The 16,212-nt window shown below is 42.8% G+C and overlaps 1 protein-coding gene across 1 annotated transcript in view; it reads left to right on the forward strand.

Annotated features, from left to right (window-relative positions):
• Nucleotides 1-16,212, forward strand: part of LOC102458176 (amine oxidase [flavin-containing] B) — a 75,863-nt gene that overhangs the window by 35,171 nt on the left and 24,480 nt on the right. Inside the window, exons 4-5 of the mRNA XM_075912844.2 lie at nucleotides 12,773-12,877; nucleotides 13,362-13,453. Of these exons, the coding sequence (XP_075768959.2) occupies nucleotides 12,773-12,877; nucleotides 13,362-13,453 (197 nt within the window). The remainder of the gene's footprint in view (nucleotides 1-12,772; nucleotides 12,878-13,361; nucleotides 13,454-16,212) is intronic.

The following is a 16,212-nucleotide window of genomic DNA, read 5'->3' on the forward strand; positions in this document are numbered from 1 at the left end:
CTAGTCTTTTAAAGGAGATTAAATCTACATACTGTATTTGCTTTTGCTTGCTATTGCATCAGCCTTATTTAGAAAAATAATCATAGCTCTGGGAATAGTGTGTGCTGGTTTCTGCAAGTTAAAGCCAGCAGAAGCAATGTATGCTTATATGCCAGAATTTACAAACATGCATGTCTAATATTAAGATCCTAAATATATTATTTTTATTGAGCTGTTTAAGTAACTGAATTTTCAAAGGTTCTAAGTGCTTGCAGTTCCTGTTCACTTGATTTGTGGGAGATAAATATTTCTTAAAATCAAACTATTTTTATATAGAAGCCTCTTGTATAGTGATTTAAGAAAATGTTGTCCAGAGGTTTTATTTGTCTTATCAAAATGCTGACTATTGTTTCTACTGGCAATCATGTTGGATTAAAAAAAAAACCCAGACAATATATATATAATCCAGATATTTGCCATCTGTTTACATTACTGTTAATTTATATCAAGCATGGGACAAAAATCCTTCTAAAGGAGTGCATTTAAATATGGATGTGGATTTACCATTTGTCAGGATCAAATTATCAGCAGATCTGCCTATTGATGTGACTGTTATTGTATCTCAAAGCCCTTTAGGCTAATCCCATTATCAATGCCTATATGATCATGAAAATTTGGTGTTTAAAACAAAGATCTGCAATTTTTATCATATACAAAAGAGAAATTTATTTGTCAGGTGTAATGGCTGGAATTAGGAGGTGGTGCTAAAAAAAATCTGTGCATAGAAATACTAGAAGATTTACCCAGCATTGCTTGGGTCCTTAACTCAAATAAGTTTTGTTTTTCTTCATTTAAATAATTGTTCTGAGGTGGGGCTTGGGATGAGGGGTTCAGTATGCAGGGGGCCCTGGGGAGAGAGGACAACGCCAGCCCTCTGTCACTGCAGCAGCTTGAAGTCAGGTGAGAAGTGCCTCTCCATGGCCGCTGCAGCTGGCACAGCTGGAGGAGAAGTACATACCCCAAGTTGGGAGACAGACAGACACACAAACTGACCTACACAAACAAACAAACTCTCTGAAACTTATAGTAGATAGCTGTCTCTCTCTTCACCCTGTCCCTTGCTGTCCCAATGGGGTTATAGCTATTCTGGTCCCCATCTTTGGCCCCTGGCTGCCCCTGTAGTCATTTTATGGTTTAACTCCCTCCTACCAGACTCTTTCCTTTCCACTTTATGAGATACTATCGAATCCCACACGTATCCCGTTATTCTGGCACAATCATACCCTGACCTTGCTTTAAGTTATGATAAGAGGATGCTGCAGACCAAATTTGGTGGTCCTAGCTCTTACCACTTAGGAGGAGTTCTTGAAAAAATGAACTCACAGCCAGAGTGAGTATAATGTATAGTAAGATTTTATTGACGTGTTTGAAACTAATGATCCTCCAATTTTGAGTTTAAAAAGTGCTTCTTTCCCATAAAAAGAGAACAGTCCACCCTTTGAACAACACATCTCATGCCAACATGCTCATGTCTGTGATCTCATCTTTCCCATTCCCATCTGCAGAGAATTTCCAGATGCTCTTGCCAGCATCACAACATTCCATTTTACACCTGTGTTTCAGCAGCCCGACAGAGCTCACTCCTCCAAGGCAATCCATGAGACTAGGGTGGACTCACTAGTGCTCTTTTTATGATACAGCTCTTCATTATAATTCATACTCATGTTTCTTGCCACCATCCAGAACTGTTCGTAATGGAATATCGTGTTTCTTATGTTGCATGTGTCTTATGGCATCGCTGTAAGAGGTAACAACACATTTATCTTTTAAAACTCCCTGGGTGCATCTAGACTGGCATGATTTTGCGGAAATACTTTTAATGGAAAAGTTTTTCCGTTAAAAGTATTTCCGCAAAAGAGCATCTAGATTGGCACAGATGCTTTTGCGCAAAAAGTGCTTTTGTGCAAAAGCATCCGGGCCCAGTATAGACGCGCTTTTGCGCAAGAAAGCTCCTATGGCCATTTTAGCCATCGGGTTTTCTTGCGCAAAAAATTAAGGTGCCTGTCTACACTGGCCCTCTTGCGCAAGTATTCTTGTGCAAGAGGGCTTATCCCTGAGTGGGAGCATCAAAGTATTTGCGCAAGAAGCACTGAATTCTTACAGTAGAAAGTCAGTGCTCTTGCGCAAATTCAAGTGGCCAGTGTAGACAGCTGGCAAGTTTTTGCATAAAAGCGGCTGCTTTTACGCAAAATCTTGCCAGTCTAGACACACGCCCTGTTGTCTTATGGTGGTGCACTGAAAATACCAAGCAGTAACTACTGAAGATGGTATCTGTCCAGACATGTAGTGTACCTGAAACTTTTCTCATGAAATGACAGTTGTCAAATCCCATTGGATATTTTCAAAACACTGAAGGCTGGACTGGCCAGGCCCTACATAAGTTAATGGAGTGGGACAGGATGCAGTCCTTTCACAGAGTTGGTACAGATTCTTGGCAGCAAGGACAGCTCCTGTTGCCTCCTAGAACCCTCACAAGAGCTATGTTCCCAACAGAGAGGAAGGTGGAGCTCTGTCTTCACCTGTGCATTAGCTAACAGAGCTGGCTGGTTGTGCATGAGGTAGGGTGCTGTACTGTATTCAAGACTGAGCCAGCAGTACCACTAGCGTACATAGCCTGGAAACTCCTAGGAGGAATTCCAGGTGAGCTAAATTGTCTGGTATGTCGCTGAAATCACTTTTCTTTTGACAGATGGTGAATATTTACTCGTCTACATAAAATCTTTGACTGAAATAACAAATGGGCATTAATCAGAATAGGTCACAAGACTCATGTGAGTCTGTGTGAAATTCTTTGCAGCCCTCCTGGGTGTCATTCATTTTCAATATTACTGCGGAAATGACAGTGATTATTAAAATGTAGTTTGCTATAGTCTTGTTTATGAATTACAGCTGTGATACACTGCTGTATTGGGATTTAATTGGCAATGGGATAAGTGTTGACAGTATCTGTAAGCATATGGATCAGTGGTGTTCGTGTATTTCTGTAGAATTGTACATATTGTACATCCATACGAATTAAGCAATATGATTTATTTAAGTCTGTTTCTTGCTTTACAAAAATTAATGGCAATTTCTATTAGCAAAGCTTAGTGTATAATGATTTAAATGGATTTTAAATGACTAGATTAAATTTAGACAATTTTTCTTAGTGCATCTCTTCTTTCTCTGAATGCATTATAATTAAAATTATGCAAGAATCGTAGTTACCATTAGTGGCAGGTGACTCAAAATGTCATCATCCCTCTTTCCCCTGGTCTTATTAATAGGGATTATTTCTCTGAAAAACAGACAGCTGGTGTGCATGTAGGAATTAGGCCACTGTATAGAATCAGATTTTGTCTTGAGAGAAGCTGAGCATATCATGGTTTGAAAATGAAGCCAAATAAATTAGAGAGAGTAACAAAAATTATTAAAGGCCTAGAAAACATGACCTATGCTAGAAATTTGTTTGTCTGGAAAAGAGAATTCTGAGAGGGGATTCTCATGGGACGGACTCACTGCCACGGCACCTCCTTCCAGTAGCCCTGGGAATTAGCTCATTAGCCCATAGGGTGCCTCTCTCTGGCTGGTGTCTCCCCATGTCCGCACTCTACGCTGTCCCTTCTGGACCCATATCACTCCCAGACCATGGCATCCCCTTCAGGAACTGCCCTCCAATAGTGCCAACACCAGTGTCTCTCGGCCCCCTTCCAGGGGGTGTTTATCAGTCTCTTTACTCTGCGGTCCTCCCCTCCCAGGGAACACGCAATTTCCCTATACCCACCTTGCCTCCGTGACCCACTACCAGTCTTCATCTAGCCCCTGCCACAGCAGCAAACTGCAGTCTGCAATGGCCACTCATCATTGGCAAGGGGGTGTGGACCTGCTGCCTTTGCCTATCCTGGCTACCTCCCCACAGCCCTAGCACTCTCACCCCTTGCTTCAGGCCCTGCAGCCTGGGAGTGAAGCCAGGTCAGAGCTCTCCTGCCCTGCCTGCCTTTCCCCAGCCCTGCTGTGGTGTCTCAGGAAGCCTCCAGTTTTCCTGGCAGCCAGGTCTCTCCTGCTCCCCAGCTAGAGCAAGAGTCTATCTTCCTCCCTCCTGTAGCCCTTATTTATGTAGTCCCAGCTGGGCTCTAATTGGCTACTTACTATCTGCCACAGCTGTGGGCTTTGCTCTCAGCCCTCTCCTCGGGCTGGGTTTTTACCCTTAAAGGGACAGTGCAGGGCAGATGCCCCATTATAGGGACATAGCTTTCAAGTACCTAAAAAGGTGATACGAGGAGGAGGAAGAAAAAACATCCTCCTTACCCTCTTATGATAGGATGAGAAGCAATCGTCTTAACTTGCAGTGTGGGAGGTTTAGGTTGGCCATTAGGAAAAACTTTCCTAACTGTCAGGGTAGTTAAGGACTGGAATAAATTGCTTAAGGAGGTTGTGGAATCTCCAGCTCTGGAGATTTTTAAGAGCAGGATAACACCTGTCAGGGATGGTCTAGAGAGGACTGCTGACCTCTTGAGATTCCTTCCAGTTCTAGTATTCTCTGATTCTATGACATTTAAAGTCATTTTTTAAATTACATGATCACAGAGGGACTTGGTGCTTGAATGTGTTGGTACTGGGATATGGAACTTTTTGACTTCACCTCAAATTTTACCCAGCTATAAAATGGTCCCGAGAGTGAGGAGAGGTAGCAGTCCATATCGTGGAAAAACACAGCCACCACCATCTTTGTGAAGTCAGCCTCACTGACATTCTGAAAAGAGAGGCCAAGGACTGAACAGTGAGAGACTTAAAATATGGTCTGACCCCTGAACTTGATCCTCTCCATGTTGTAGTTGAGGTACTAATCATTGATGGGAATGTGTAAGGACCTTGCCCTTGTGCTGTCTGCTTTGGCCCCACCCTGTGGATAAATGTACATCTTCACTTTCTAGTGCCAGGCATCTGGCAGTAATTGCAAGCTGTGAATTCACATTTAGATTATTTTTTAACAAATGAAAGTATGACAGCAGGATAAAAGGTGCTATGCACAGTTGCAGAAACAAAATTGTACAGTACCTAGTCGCTCCTCTCAGTACTGTCTTATCTGCATTCAGAAATACTAAATATCAATGAATTTCGCTTGAACTCTGCCAAGTATGCCCTTACGGTTTTTGTGTGGATGGAAGGAATAAGAAAAATTACATGATCAAACAAGATTTTTTGATTAATTAAAATTGGCAGATGAATGGAAGGAAACTTTGAGTCCTTTTCTTCTGTTTCCTAGGAGATAAGGATAAGCAGACCTAGTACCCACTCAGCTTGTTTAATCCAGGCAGCTTGGAGCAAGCCTAAATTGCACTCAGTTATAATGACCTTTTTTTTTCTTATAATGCTGATTTAAACATTATAATAGAAACGGAGACTAGACAAATTATTATTTCATATAGGAACAGCTGGTTGATTCCCATAGGTTTCACACATGCCCGTTGGAGTCGGTCTGGCCTCCGATATCCGTTTAAGCCAACAAATTTCAAAGCCTGGAGCATCATAAAATTTGAGTGAGCCCAACTTTTTTTGTTTGTTTTAAATAAAATATATTTTCTGGTTTGTGCAAGGGCCCTATCACTTTACCAAAACTAGAAACGAGCAGAAATCTAGAAATGCACACACAGGGTTATTTTTACAATGAAACACCAGACATTGTCAATGGGATTAGTTTTATAAACATTTTTATTCAAGCATAAAAAGGCACAGAAAGAAAGGCTGGCAAATTCATTTGCACTGATTTCTGGTGACACTTCTTTTACTGACTGGTATTAATTTTATGCACTTTAAAAAACTTATTACTTTTTAAAGGTAACCAAGGGTCTGAGAGATTGTACAAGGTCATCTGTTAGCAGAACTGAGAGCAGAACTAGGGGCTGTAATATGGCAGATCATAGTTTTGACCACTCAGCTAGATCCACTGCCTTGCAGAATGATGGGTCTAAGTCAGTGTTTCTCAAAGTGGTCCGCAAAACCACTTGAGAAACATTTTAACTGGCTGTTCTGGTTTTTTACTTATGGTTGCCGTAGCCACAGTGTATTGGCTCTGTTTCGCCGTTTGCAGCAAAGGGAAGCTGTGGGAAGCGTTGTGGGCCAGGCTACTGGTTCTTGTGGCTCCCCTTGGCTGCAAATGATGAAATGGAGCCAATTGGAGCCGCGGGGCTCCCTGGCTGCAGTCCTCATATGTGAAGAAACTGGCATGGCCAGTTAACAGGTTTCTCAAAGTGATTTTGTGGACCACATTGAGAAACACTGGTCTAAGTGTATTTGCCTGGTTATTTCTGCATATCTTTGTACACAAAACACGGACAGACATAGTTGACTAGAATTAATATAGTTTGCTCAAGTAATTAAAAGCTGTTCTAATGCATGTGTGCCAGAGAGCCAAATTAAGATTGCATAGAGAACACTATTTCCTAACCGAATGCTTGACTTTGTAACTTCATTGATCTTTTTGGTTCACATTTTTATATGGAATTTATGTGTGTGTGTGTGTGTGTGTGTGTGTGTGTGTGTGTGTGTGTGTGTGTGTATATATATATATATATATATATTCTTAGATTGATTACCCCAGCTTTATATTTATAGCATACAGATGAGTATGGTGACTAATTATCTTAACATATGATGTCCAAAACAACAAAAACTGAGAGAGAGAAAATGGAGCATGTAGTTCAAACTGGCTGTTTTTTAAAAAAAGAAACAAAATTCTTTGACAGCTGTAATATAATTTTATGTATAGATCAATCACTGCAGTAGGTGTGTCGCTTGGCTTGGTTTGCTAACCAGCATGCCTTAAAAAAAGTTATATTTGCAAAGAATTTAAGTGACAAATTCTGCACAATTTTAGGTGTCTTACTCATAATGTGAGTGCAAATTTCAAAGTGTATTCCTTAGTGCTTCAGTTGTAAAACTGTGATTTTTATATACAGGCAGTCCCCGAGTTACGCGGATCCGACTTTTCCGCAGTTACAAACGGGGCTTTTCTCGCCCTGGAGGACGGGAGCGGTGGGACGCCCAGATGCATCGCGGTCCGCCGCCCCCGTCCTCCGGGGCAAGAAAAGCTGCTCCCCGTCTCCTTGGTCTGCAGGGAGACGGGGAGGAAAGCCTTGGAGCACGCCCGCAGCGGGACAGCCCAGGCGCGCTTGAGCTGTCCCCCTGTGGGCGTGCTCCATGGCTTTGCTCCCCGTCTCCCGACCAGCAGACCAGGGAGATGGGGAACAAAGCCTCGGAGCACGCCCGCAGTGGGACAGCCACGGCGCGCCTGGGCTGCCCCGCTGCCCGCGTGCTCTGTGGCTTTGCTCCGCGTCTCCCAGGTCAGCAGACCAGGGAGACGGAGCAAAGACGTGGAGGACATGGGCGGTCCCGCCACCCCCGTCTCCCTGGTCTGCTGGGTGGGGTGCAGCTAGTGCCCCCCCCCAGCACACCAGGCTTTTCTTGCCTACCCCTGGGGTAGAGCAGCTGGGGGCTGCCGGGTTGGTCCCGTAGCGCCGCTCCGGACCAACCCGGCAGCACCCCAGCTGCTCTGCCCCAGGCGTCCCCAAGTCAGCCGCTGCTGAAACTGACCAGCGGCTGACTACAGGAAGCCCGAGGCAGAGTTGCTCTGCCCCAGGCTTCCTGGAATCAGCCGCTGATCAGTTTCAGCAGCAGCTGACTTGGGGATGCCTGGGTTTCTTAAGTTGAATCTGTATGTAAGTCAGAACTGGCGTCCAGATTCAGCCGTGGTTGAAACTGATCAGTTTCAGCAGCGGCTGACGCTAGTTCCGACTTACATACAGATTCAACTTAAGAACAAACCTACAGTCCCTATCTTGTACGTAACCCGGGGACTGCCTGTATATATAAAATTTATTTTTTTACTGACATAATTCTCTACCATGTCTCTTGTACCTTGTTTTATCAGACATGACTCATGTTATCACTTCATTTTCAGTAGGAAAGAGAACTGGTACATTTGTGCACATGCTATAACTCAGTAGAGGGTACCACATACTGACAAACGAACCAGTTCATAGAGTGACATTTGTGGTGGGACAAGAACCCATGTGTGCAGGGCTGAGGCAGTTTAGCTAAAGGAATAACTATGCTAGTATCATGCAGAGAATGCTTTGCACAGTACATGCAATGCCTTAGAGCAGTGGTTTTCAACCTTTTTTCCTTTGTGGGCCCATAAAACATTTCAAATGGCAGTAAACTCTCTTAAATAAGAATGGTTTATTTTTATTTGACTTATACAGCACCATAAATGGAAGCATGGTGTTTTACAGGCACATGGGACACGGGGCTTTTACTACTAACTTCTTCGTCGAAGAGCTGCTTCATCATTCTTTAGCACTCTATTCAGGCATCGTAGGAGGTGGTGCATAGGCACCAGGAGGCGTGGTGCCTCAGAGAGCCATAGTTTCATTTTGGGAATCTCTAGCTGCTGGAGGACAATAACAGCCAACACAGATTTGTGAGGTGCAACACCACCCATTACTCTCCCTCGTGACCAGAAAGCTCTGTGGGTTGCAGTGTGGAGGAAAGAGCAGAGTCATGGCCTCCATCTACCTCCTCCATGGTTCCTCTCTGTTTGCTCCCAGGAGAAAGCTCCTGAAGAATAGCCTCTGTCCCTCACCCGCCCCCCCCCCTCACCCCCCCCCCCCCCGGGTTCAGGCAATCCACACTGGGCTCTGGCTCTATCATGACTACAGTTTTTTCCTTTTTTTGTGCCACAGTCTTGATATAATCAACGAATGGGTGCATTCAGGAGAATGATACCTATAGGCCTTACAAGGCATTAATTGTAATACTGTTTTCCAAAATAAATGAATGGGATAATTTCCTTTTTGTTTTTGTTCTGGTAAGACTTTATCTGAAGCTCTTTGGTTCTCTATTTGTTTTCCATCTAGTATGTGTAACAATCTTTCTTGCATCTTGTCCAAAATGGCATTGTGTTTTTTGTTGCTGTATCTCATCATCAACTTATTTCCACTTTGCTATTGTTATCACCCTTCAGTTTATTTTGACATTATGCTTTCTAAGTAGCTCCCTCTCTTTGAATTGGATTTCCTCAAATGTTATTAGCTTTGCATTTTTCAAAGTTGTATTTCACTTTGTTGTTTCTGTCCCACTTTTCTAATCTCTCAGGCTCCCTTTATGCTATGTTGTGTTGCTGTACACTCTGGTATCTCCAACACCTGCAGATTTAACTAATGTGAACATTATCCTCTCTTCCCGAGTGCTGATAAAAGAGGTTAAATAAAACCATGTCTAATACTGCTGCATGCAACAGCCCATTGGACACTTCTCAACATTATACACCAAGAACATAAAAACGGCCATACTGGGTCAGACCAAAGGTCCACCTAGCCCAGTATCCTGTCTGCCAACAGTGGCCAATATCAGATGCCCCATAGGGAGGGAACAACAGGTTATCTTCATGTGATCCCTCTCCTATCATCCATTTCCAGACAGAGGCTAGAGACACCATTCCGACTCATCCTAGCTAATAGCCATTGATGGACCTAACCTCCATGAATATATCAGCTCTTTTTTGAACCCTGTTAAAGTCCTAGTCTTCACCACATCCTCTGACAAGGAGTTCCACAGGTTAACTGTGCACTGAGTGAAGAAAAACTTACTTTTTGTTTGTTTAAACCTGCTGTCTATTAATTTCATTTGGTTACCCCTAGTTCTTATATTGTGGAAATAAGTAAATAACTTTTCTTTATTCCCTTTTTCCATTCCAGTCATCATGATAGAGATCTCTATCATGTCCTCCCCTTAGTCTCCTCTTTTCTAAGGTGAAAAGTCCAAGTCTTTTTAATCTCTCTCCATATAGGACCCATTCCAAATCCCTAATCATTTTTCTTGTCTTTTTCTTAAACTTTTCCAATGCCAATATGTCTTTTTTGAGATGAGGTGACCACATCTATATGTTGTATTCAAGATGTGGACTTACCATGGTTTTTTATAGAAGCAATATATTCCTTTTTAAATGATTCCTAACATTCTGTTTGCTTTTTTGACTGCCACTGCACATTGAGTAAATATTTTCAGAGAACTATCCACAATGATTCGAAGATCTCTCTTGACTAGTTATAGCTAAATTAGTACTTATCGTATGTATAGTTGGGATTATTTTGTCCAATGTGCAATTACTTTAAATTTATCAGCATTAATTTTCATTTGCCATTTTGTTGCCCAATCACTTAGTTTGATGATATCTTTTTGAAGCTCTTCACAGTTGGCTTTGGTCTTCACTATCTTGAACAGTTTGGTATCATCTGCCAATTTTGCCCTCTCACTGTTTACCCCTTTCTCTAGATCATTTATAAGTAAGTTGAATAGGATCAGTCCCAGGACAGACTCTTGAGGCACCCCACTAGATACCCGTCTCCACTCTGAAAACTTATCATTTATTCCTATCCTAGGTTTCCTGTCTTTTAACCAGTTATCAGTTCATGAAAGGACCTTCCCTCTTATCACATGACAACTTACTTCACTTAAGAGCCTTTGGTGAGGAACCGTATCAAAGGCTTTTTGGAAATCTAAGTACACTGGATTGGATCCCCCTTATCCACATGTTCAGGGCTCGACAAATCATGTAATCTACTCGCCCATGGCAAGTAGATTACAAACCGGCATAGCTGGCGCCACACGATCTGCGCACGCGCAACACGATCTGTGTATGTGCAGCTTGCAGAACCACGCGGATGGCGAGTGGGGCTCGCCACCGCTTGGCGAGCTCTGCACATGTTTGTTGATCCTCTCAAAGAACTCTAGTACATTAATAAGACATGATTTCCCTTTACAGAAACCATGTTGACTTTCCCTACAACAAATTATGTTCCTCTATGTGTCTGACAATTTTATTCTTCACTATAGTTTCAACTATTTTGCCCGGAACTAATGTTAGATTTACCAGTCTGTAATTGCCAGGATCACCTCTAGAGCCCTTTTTAAATATTGTCATCACTTTAGTTATCTTACAGTCATGAAGTACAGAAGTTAATTTAAAGGACAGATTACAAACCACAGTTGTTAATTCCACAGTTTCACATTTGAGTTCTTTCATTACTCTTGGGTGAATGCCGTCTGGTCCCGGTGACTTGTTACTTTTAAGTTTATCAATTTGTTCCAAAACCTCCTTTAATGGCACCTCAGTCTGAGACAATTCCTCAGATTTTTTACCTAAAAAGAATGGCTCAGGTTTGGGAATACATTGTTTATTGCTATCCATTTCTGAACATTTTAATTGTGTTATAATGCTCATTTAAAAATAAATTTGTATTCACGTTGCCAGTAATCTTTTCTGGGACTCTGCATGAAATGTGTATTGAAATTTAGTATTATAGCCATTGTATTCCTATTGCTGCAATACTCTCTTAAATGCATTAGTATGATTTTTTTCCACTAAAGCTGTGTATTCCTGCAACATTAAACAGTGTTCTTACCAGAGAATATTCTCAGCAGGTTTTGGAATGTGTTTTTTGGGAAGGGGATAACAAACATCAGTGACTTTTGGTAGCTTCAGAAAGCTGTCAAGTCTGCCAGCCACAAAAGCAACCTGGGAAATCCTGTGCAAACAAAATAATATCTATAAATTATCCATCTTTCCTCTCTTTCAATCAGGTCAGACTTTCTGAATTCATAGTAATAACTACGTATAAAATATGCAATTAATAAAATAATGACTTCCATACTGGCTATCCTATGTCCATGAAGCTTACCTATACAAACTGTGGAAAATATCACAGGCTGATAAAGATTAATGATTTACAAATGATACCTTTGTATTTAATCTTTCTGAAACTATACGTTGCTATGGGGTTTTTTTTTTCAGAAAAACCTCTGAGCTATTGACAAGATCATCTTCCTGAAATAAAGCCTGTCACAGTCACTTTGCTTTGATTATATTTTCTTTCCTAAATGAGAGAGAACATATTACATGGTTTTTCATGTTAAGGATACATTAGTTTCCTTCAAAATCAAACATAAACATATCATACAAAACAGATCACTCCAGAAAAGTGCCACCACTCAAATATGCTTTTTATGCTGTCCTTCCTAGGGATGTTACATTTATCTTAATCAACTAATCGACTAGTCAATTAGTCGATTAGCGGGGGAGCTGCAGTGGGATTAGCTCAGAAGCTAATCCCACTGCAGCTCTGCCTTTTAAATGTATTAAGAGCCTGCCGGCTCTTAATACATTTAAAAGGCTAAAGCGCAGCAGGAGGGACCCAGTGCGAACTAGGACAGCTGATTCCTGGCTCGCACAGGGTCATTTCCCCCCCCCCACACACACACACACTACTGCTCACCAGCCTAAAGTGCAGCAGTGGGTGGGACCCAGTGTGGGCCAGGAATCAGCTGTCCCAGCTCGTCAGAGCCGGCCTAAACTACGGGCTGACAAGCTACAGCCTGGGGTGCCCCATGGTAGGGGGCACTGCATGGGGCTACCTCGCATGCGCCGGGCGCCTGGGAGTGGGGCTGTGCCTGTGCCGTGCTCCTGGGGCCCGGGGCACACAAATGGTCAGGCCGGCCCTGCAGCTCATTCCTGGTCCCTGCTACTCCCTTGCCTCCTCTGTCCCTCATTGAGACAGTGCTGATTAATCTGTCAAATGATTATTACTGTGTGAACTCTTTGGAGTTGTTTGTGACTATTTAAATTTAAGTTGTGATCATCCAAGCAAATCAATCATTTTTAATATTGGATTCTGATTATGCTTTTTTTTTTTAGGGTAAAAGTTATCCTTTTAAGGGTGCATTTCCTACCATGTGGAATCCTTTTGTCATCTTAGATTTCAACAATCTGTGGAGGACAATGGATGAAATGGGAAAGGAGGTATGTAGCCCTAGTGTGGGATTTAAAGTGTTATGTTGGCCCATGTTAAAGGACTCATACTAACATGCATTAATAGCCTAGTGTTGGCAAGTCTTGCTGCCATCATCATATGCTGCACTTCTTCCCCAGAGACTTTAACTAACTTGACCAGTTAAGTACATGTTAAAGATTATGTTCACTAGTTCTCACTACACTGTCGAGCTATGAGAGTCCAGGTACTTCTAAACATAAACAGAGGAGTTATAGAATTGCACACTTCTGAACTTCATTGCTGCATTTTACCTCTCTAGCATAGGTGTTGGAAGGAAAGATCCTGGGGATGTGGCAGCATCCCCTAGCTTCTCTCAGTGTGGGCTGTCTGCCCTATGAGTTTATGCCAGCATAGCCGTACAACATAGCTGTGCTGTTCTAGTGTATGTAGTGAAGACATATCCCCAGTGTGCAATTTTATTACTGAACATTGTCTGTTCCTTTCTTGTCTTAGATTCCTAATGAAGCCCCTTGGAAGGCTCCACATGCAGAAGAATGGGACAAAATGTCTATGCAAGATTTCTTAGACAAAGTTTGTTGGACAAAGTAAGAACCACATTGATACTCAAGTTTATAACCAGTTATACTTGTATAGTGTTGTAGGCCAAGAGAATTGGAAATGCTTTGCAAACAATGGATAATCGTTGACTGCCACTGATATACAGCTACTTTTGAGTGGGAGTGTGGCAGTTCTCCAATCCCACAGAGCAGCATTTCCGGGGAAAAAAATACCGGGCCTCAGTGTGGCGGCTGGGAGGAGGTGTGTGGGGGGGGGGGGGGGGAACCGGCCGCCAGGAAACAGGGTTGGAGGCAGCAGGGCTGTCCAGCGGAGATCGGGGCGGGCAGGTAGAAGCAGGGCTAGACGGGGGGTGAAGGGGCTGGATGGGGGAGATGGGGAGGAGGAGGATAGGAGAACCAGCCGCCGGAAGCAGGGCTGGACGGGGGCTGGCCAGGGGAGATCGGGAGGAGAAGCGGGGGGTGTGGGGGGCAGGGGAAGCGAATTGTCCGGCGGGAAGCGGGACTGACCCGGGCACATGCAGACCCAGGCACACGAGTGAGTCTGGCTCTGGGGATTCCATTTTGTCGCCCCTCCCCCATACCCTGCCTCGAGTAGTTGCGAATTGACTGGCTGGTAGACACACTCACGCAGCGTGAGCACATGTACCAGCCAGGAAGTTTGCAGCTACGGACTGATACACTAATAATAATAAAACTTACCTAATTAGAAAATACCGGACATCTTATATGTCCGGTATTTTCTCAATTTGTTTCCCGGACAGAACCCTCAAATATGGGACTGTCTGATACAAAACTGGACTCCTGGCAACCCTACCCTCCTTGTACCCTCCCTCCTAGCCAGATACCTTGCCCCCAATCTGCTCCTGCTCCCGCCTCCTGGAGTGCCCGTGCAGCGCTGGAACCTCCAAGCCCTGGCCCAGGCTGGGTGGAGGATGCAGCTGGGTGAAACACTGAACATTTATTCATTTTTATTTCTTTTTTTATATGTGTTTATATTTTTGGGCTGCAAAAAACAGTACTGAAAAAAAAAAACAGGTTCCAACTAAAGTAAAAAGTTTGTGAAACCCTGGTCTAGCCAGTTTTCTATCCATCTTACAGTCCATTTATCCAATCCACATTCCCTTAACTTGCTGGCAATAATATTGTGAGTGACCATATCAAAAGCTTTGCTAAAGCTGGCACGGGGGGCTTTGGAAGGACCAGAAACAACTTATTTGAATATTCATCATTTGCTTAATGAATATGCACATATGCAAATGAATGTTACTGGTCCTCCAAAAGCTCGTGAATGGTCCCCGTGTCAAAAAGTTTGGGAACCCCTGCCGCAGAGCAACAGTTTAGTACAGGAAGTGTACCCCCATATTCCATTGTGAGTGCTTGGGGGAATTAGAGTAGGCAAATTCTAATTATCGTAATTGAAATTTGGCCACAGCTAACACTACTTTTGCAGAAATGTGCAAAGAGATGTAATGGTCACAAATGAACAGGATATTGGTTTTACATCCTAATTTGAAATACAAAATTTCCAGCAGTACAGTGTTCACTGTTGTTATGATGAGGTATTGAATAAATGTTAACTTCAAGAGAGAGAGCCCCCTACCAATTCACTGATACCACTTCTTGTAACACTTAATGTTTTTCTCTGGAGGCCTTCAATCCAAATACTGCCTTAGCTTGACACTGACACTTGAACGTCCTCATTAATATGACCTTCACTGATGGCATAAGGGAAGAAGAGCAACGGGTTCTAAATGGTGATCAGGTTTGATATCTACAGTACTGAGCAAACACACAGTGCTTCCTGTTATTTTCTATGTGTTATTTTAACTCAAAATAAAGGTATCAGATGAAAATGTAATATTTGCTAACATTGAAACCAATAGTAACATCTCTGTGTATTGTATACTCTTTTATTTCATTTGCTAATGACCTGCTGTTACAGGTTTCCCTTGTGGAGTTCAAGTTCTCCCCACTCTCCTCAGTTAACAAGCACCAGTTTGAACCTCAGTGCATGGTAGCGCTTTTTACGGTTTATTTTAACAGCTGTTTGTCGGCTCAGCACACTAGTCTGGACGCTCCCGCGCTGACCTGAAAGCCCTTTATCGACCTCCCCGTTATGCCTCATAGGATGAGGTTTACCGGGGAGGTCAATAAAGGGCTTTCATGTCGACAGGGGAGCGTCCATACTGCCTCGATCTGCTGACAAACAGTTGATCGGCAGAGTGGGGCAGCCATTTAAATTTAAATGAAGCCGCGATTATTTAAATCACAGCTTCATTTCCCTTTGCTGTACAAACAAATCTACATGGCTCCATTGACGGAGCCATGTAGTCTAGACGTACCCTAAGTGTCCCCTTTTGTTGCCATGGTACTATATGTATCTTGAAGGTACTGACATCACTGCTTGTTGTTATGCATACATCGCATTAATTTTTATTTCACCTGTAGTTCAATAACTGACTAGATTTTAGCATACCTTAAAAATTGTAACATGGTGTTACACTAAAGTAGACCCATTTCGAGAAATACACTATCAAAATTACTCAATAAACTCACCCAGGAACAAGAACCATGGTGAGCCTACAGTTCTAGAAAACACATACCTGTATCTGCTTAAGCTAAAGGAAGTTATATGTTATGTTTCAGCCATAAAGTCAATGCTTAATGTTCTTTCTAAGCTTTCGCTAGACACAACAGATTGAACCTCTGTAATCTGGATTTCCCTAATCTGGCAACACTCCCAGTAAAACATTGCTGGCAACCCTGTGAATGTTCTGAGGTTGGAG

Source organism: Pelodiscus sinensis, chromosome 1, assembly GCF_052426305.1.
Source record: "Pelodiscus sinensis isolate ZL-2025 chromosome 1, ASM5242630v1, whole genome shotgun sequence".
Classification (NCBI taxonomy): Eukaryota; Metazoa; Chordata; order Testudines; family Trionychidae; genus Pelodiscus; species Pelodiscus sinensis.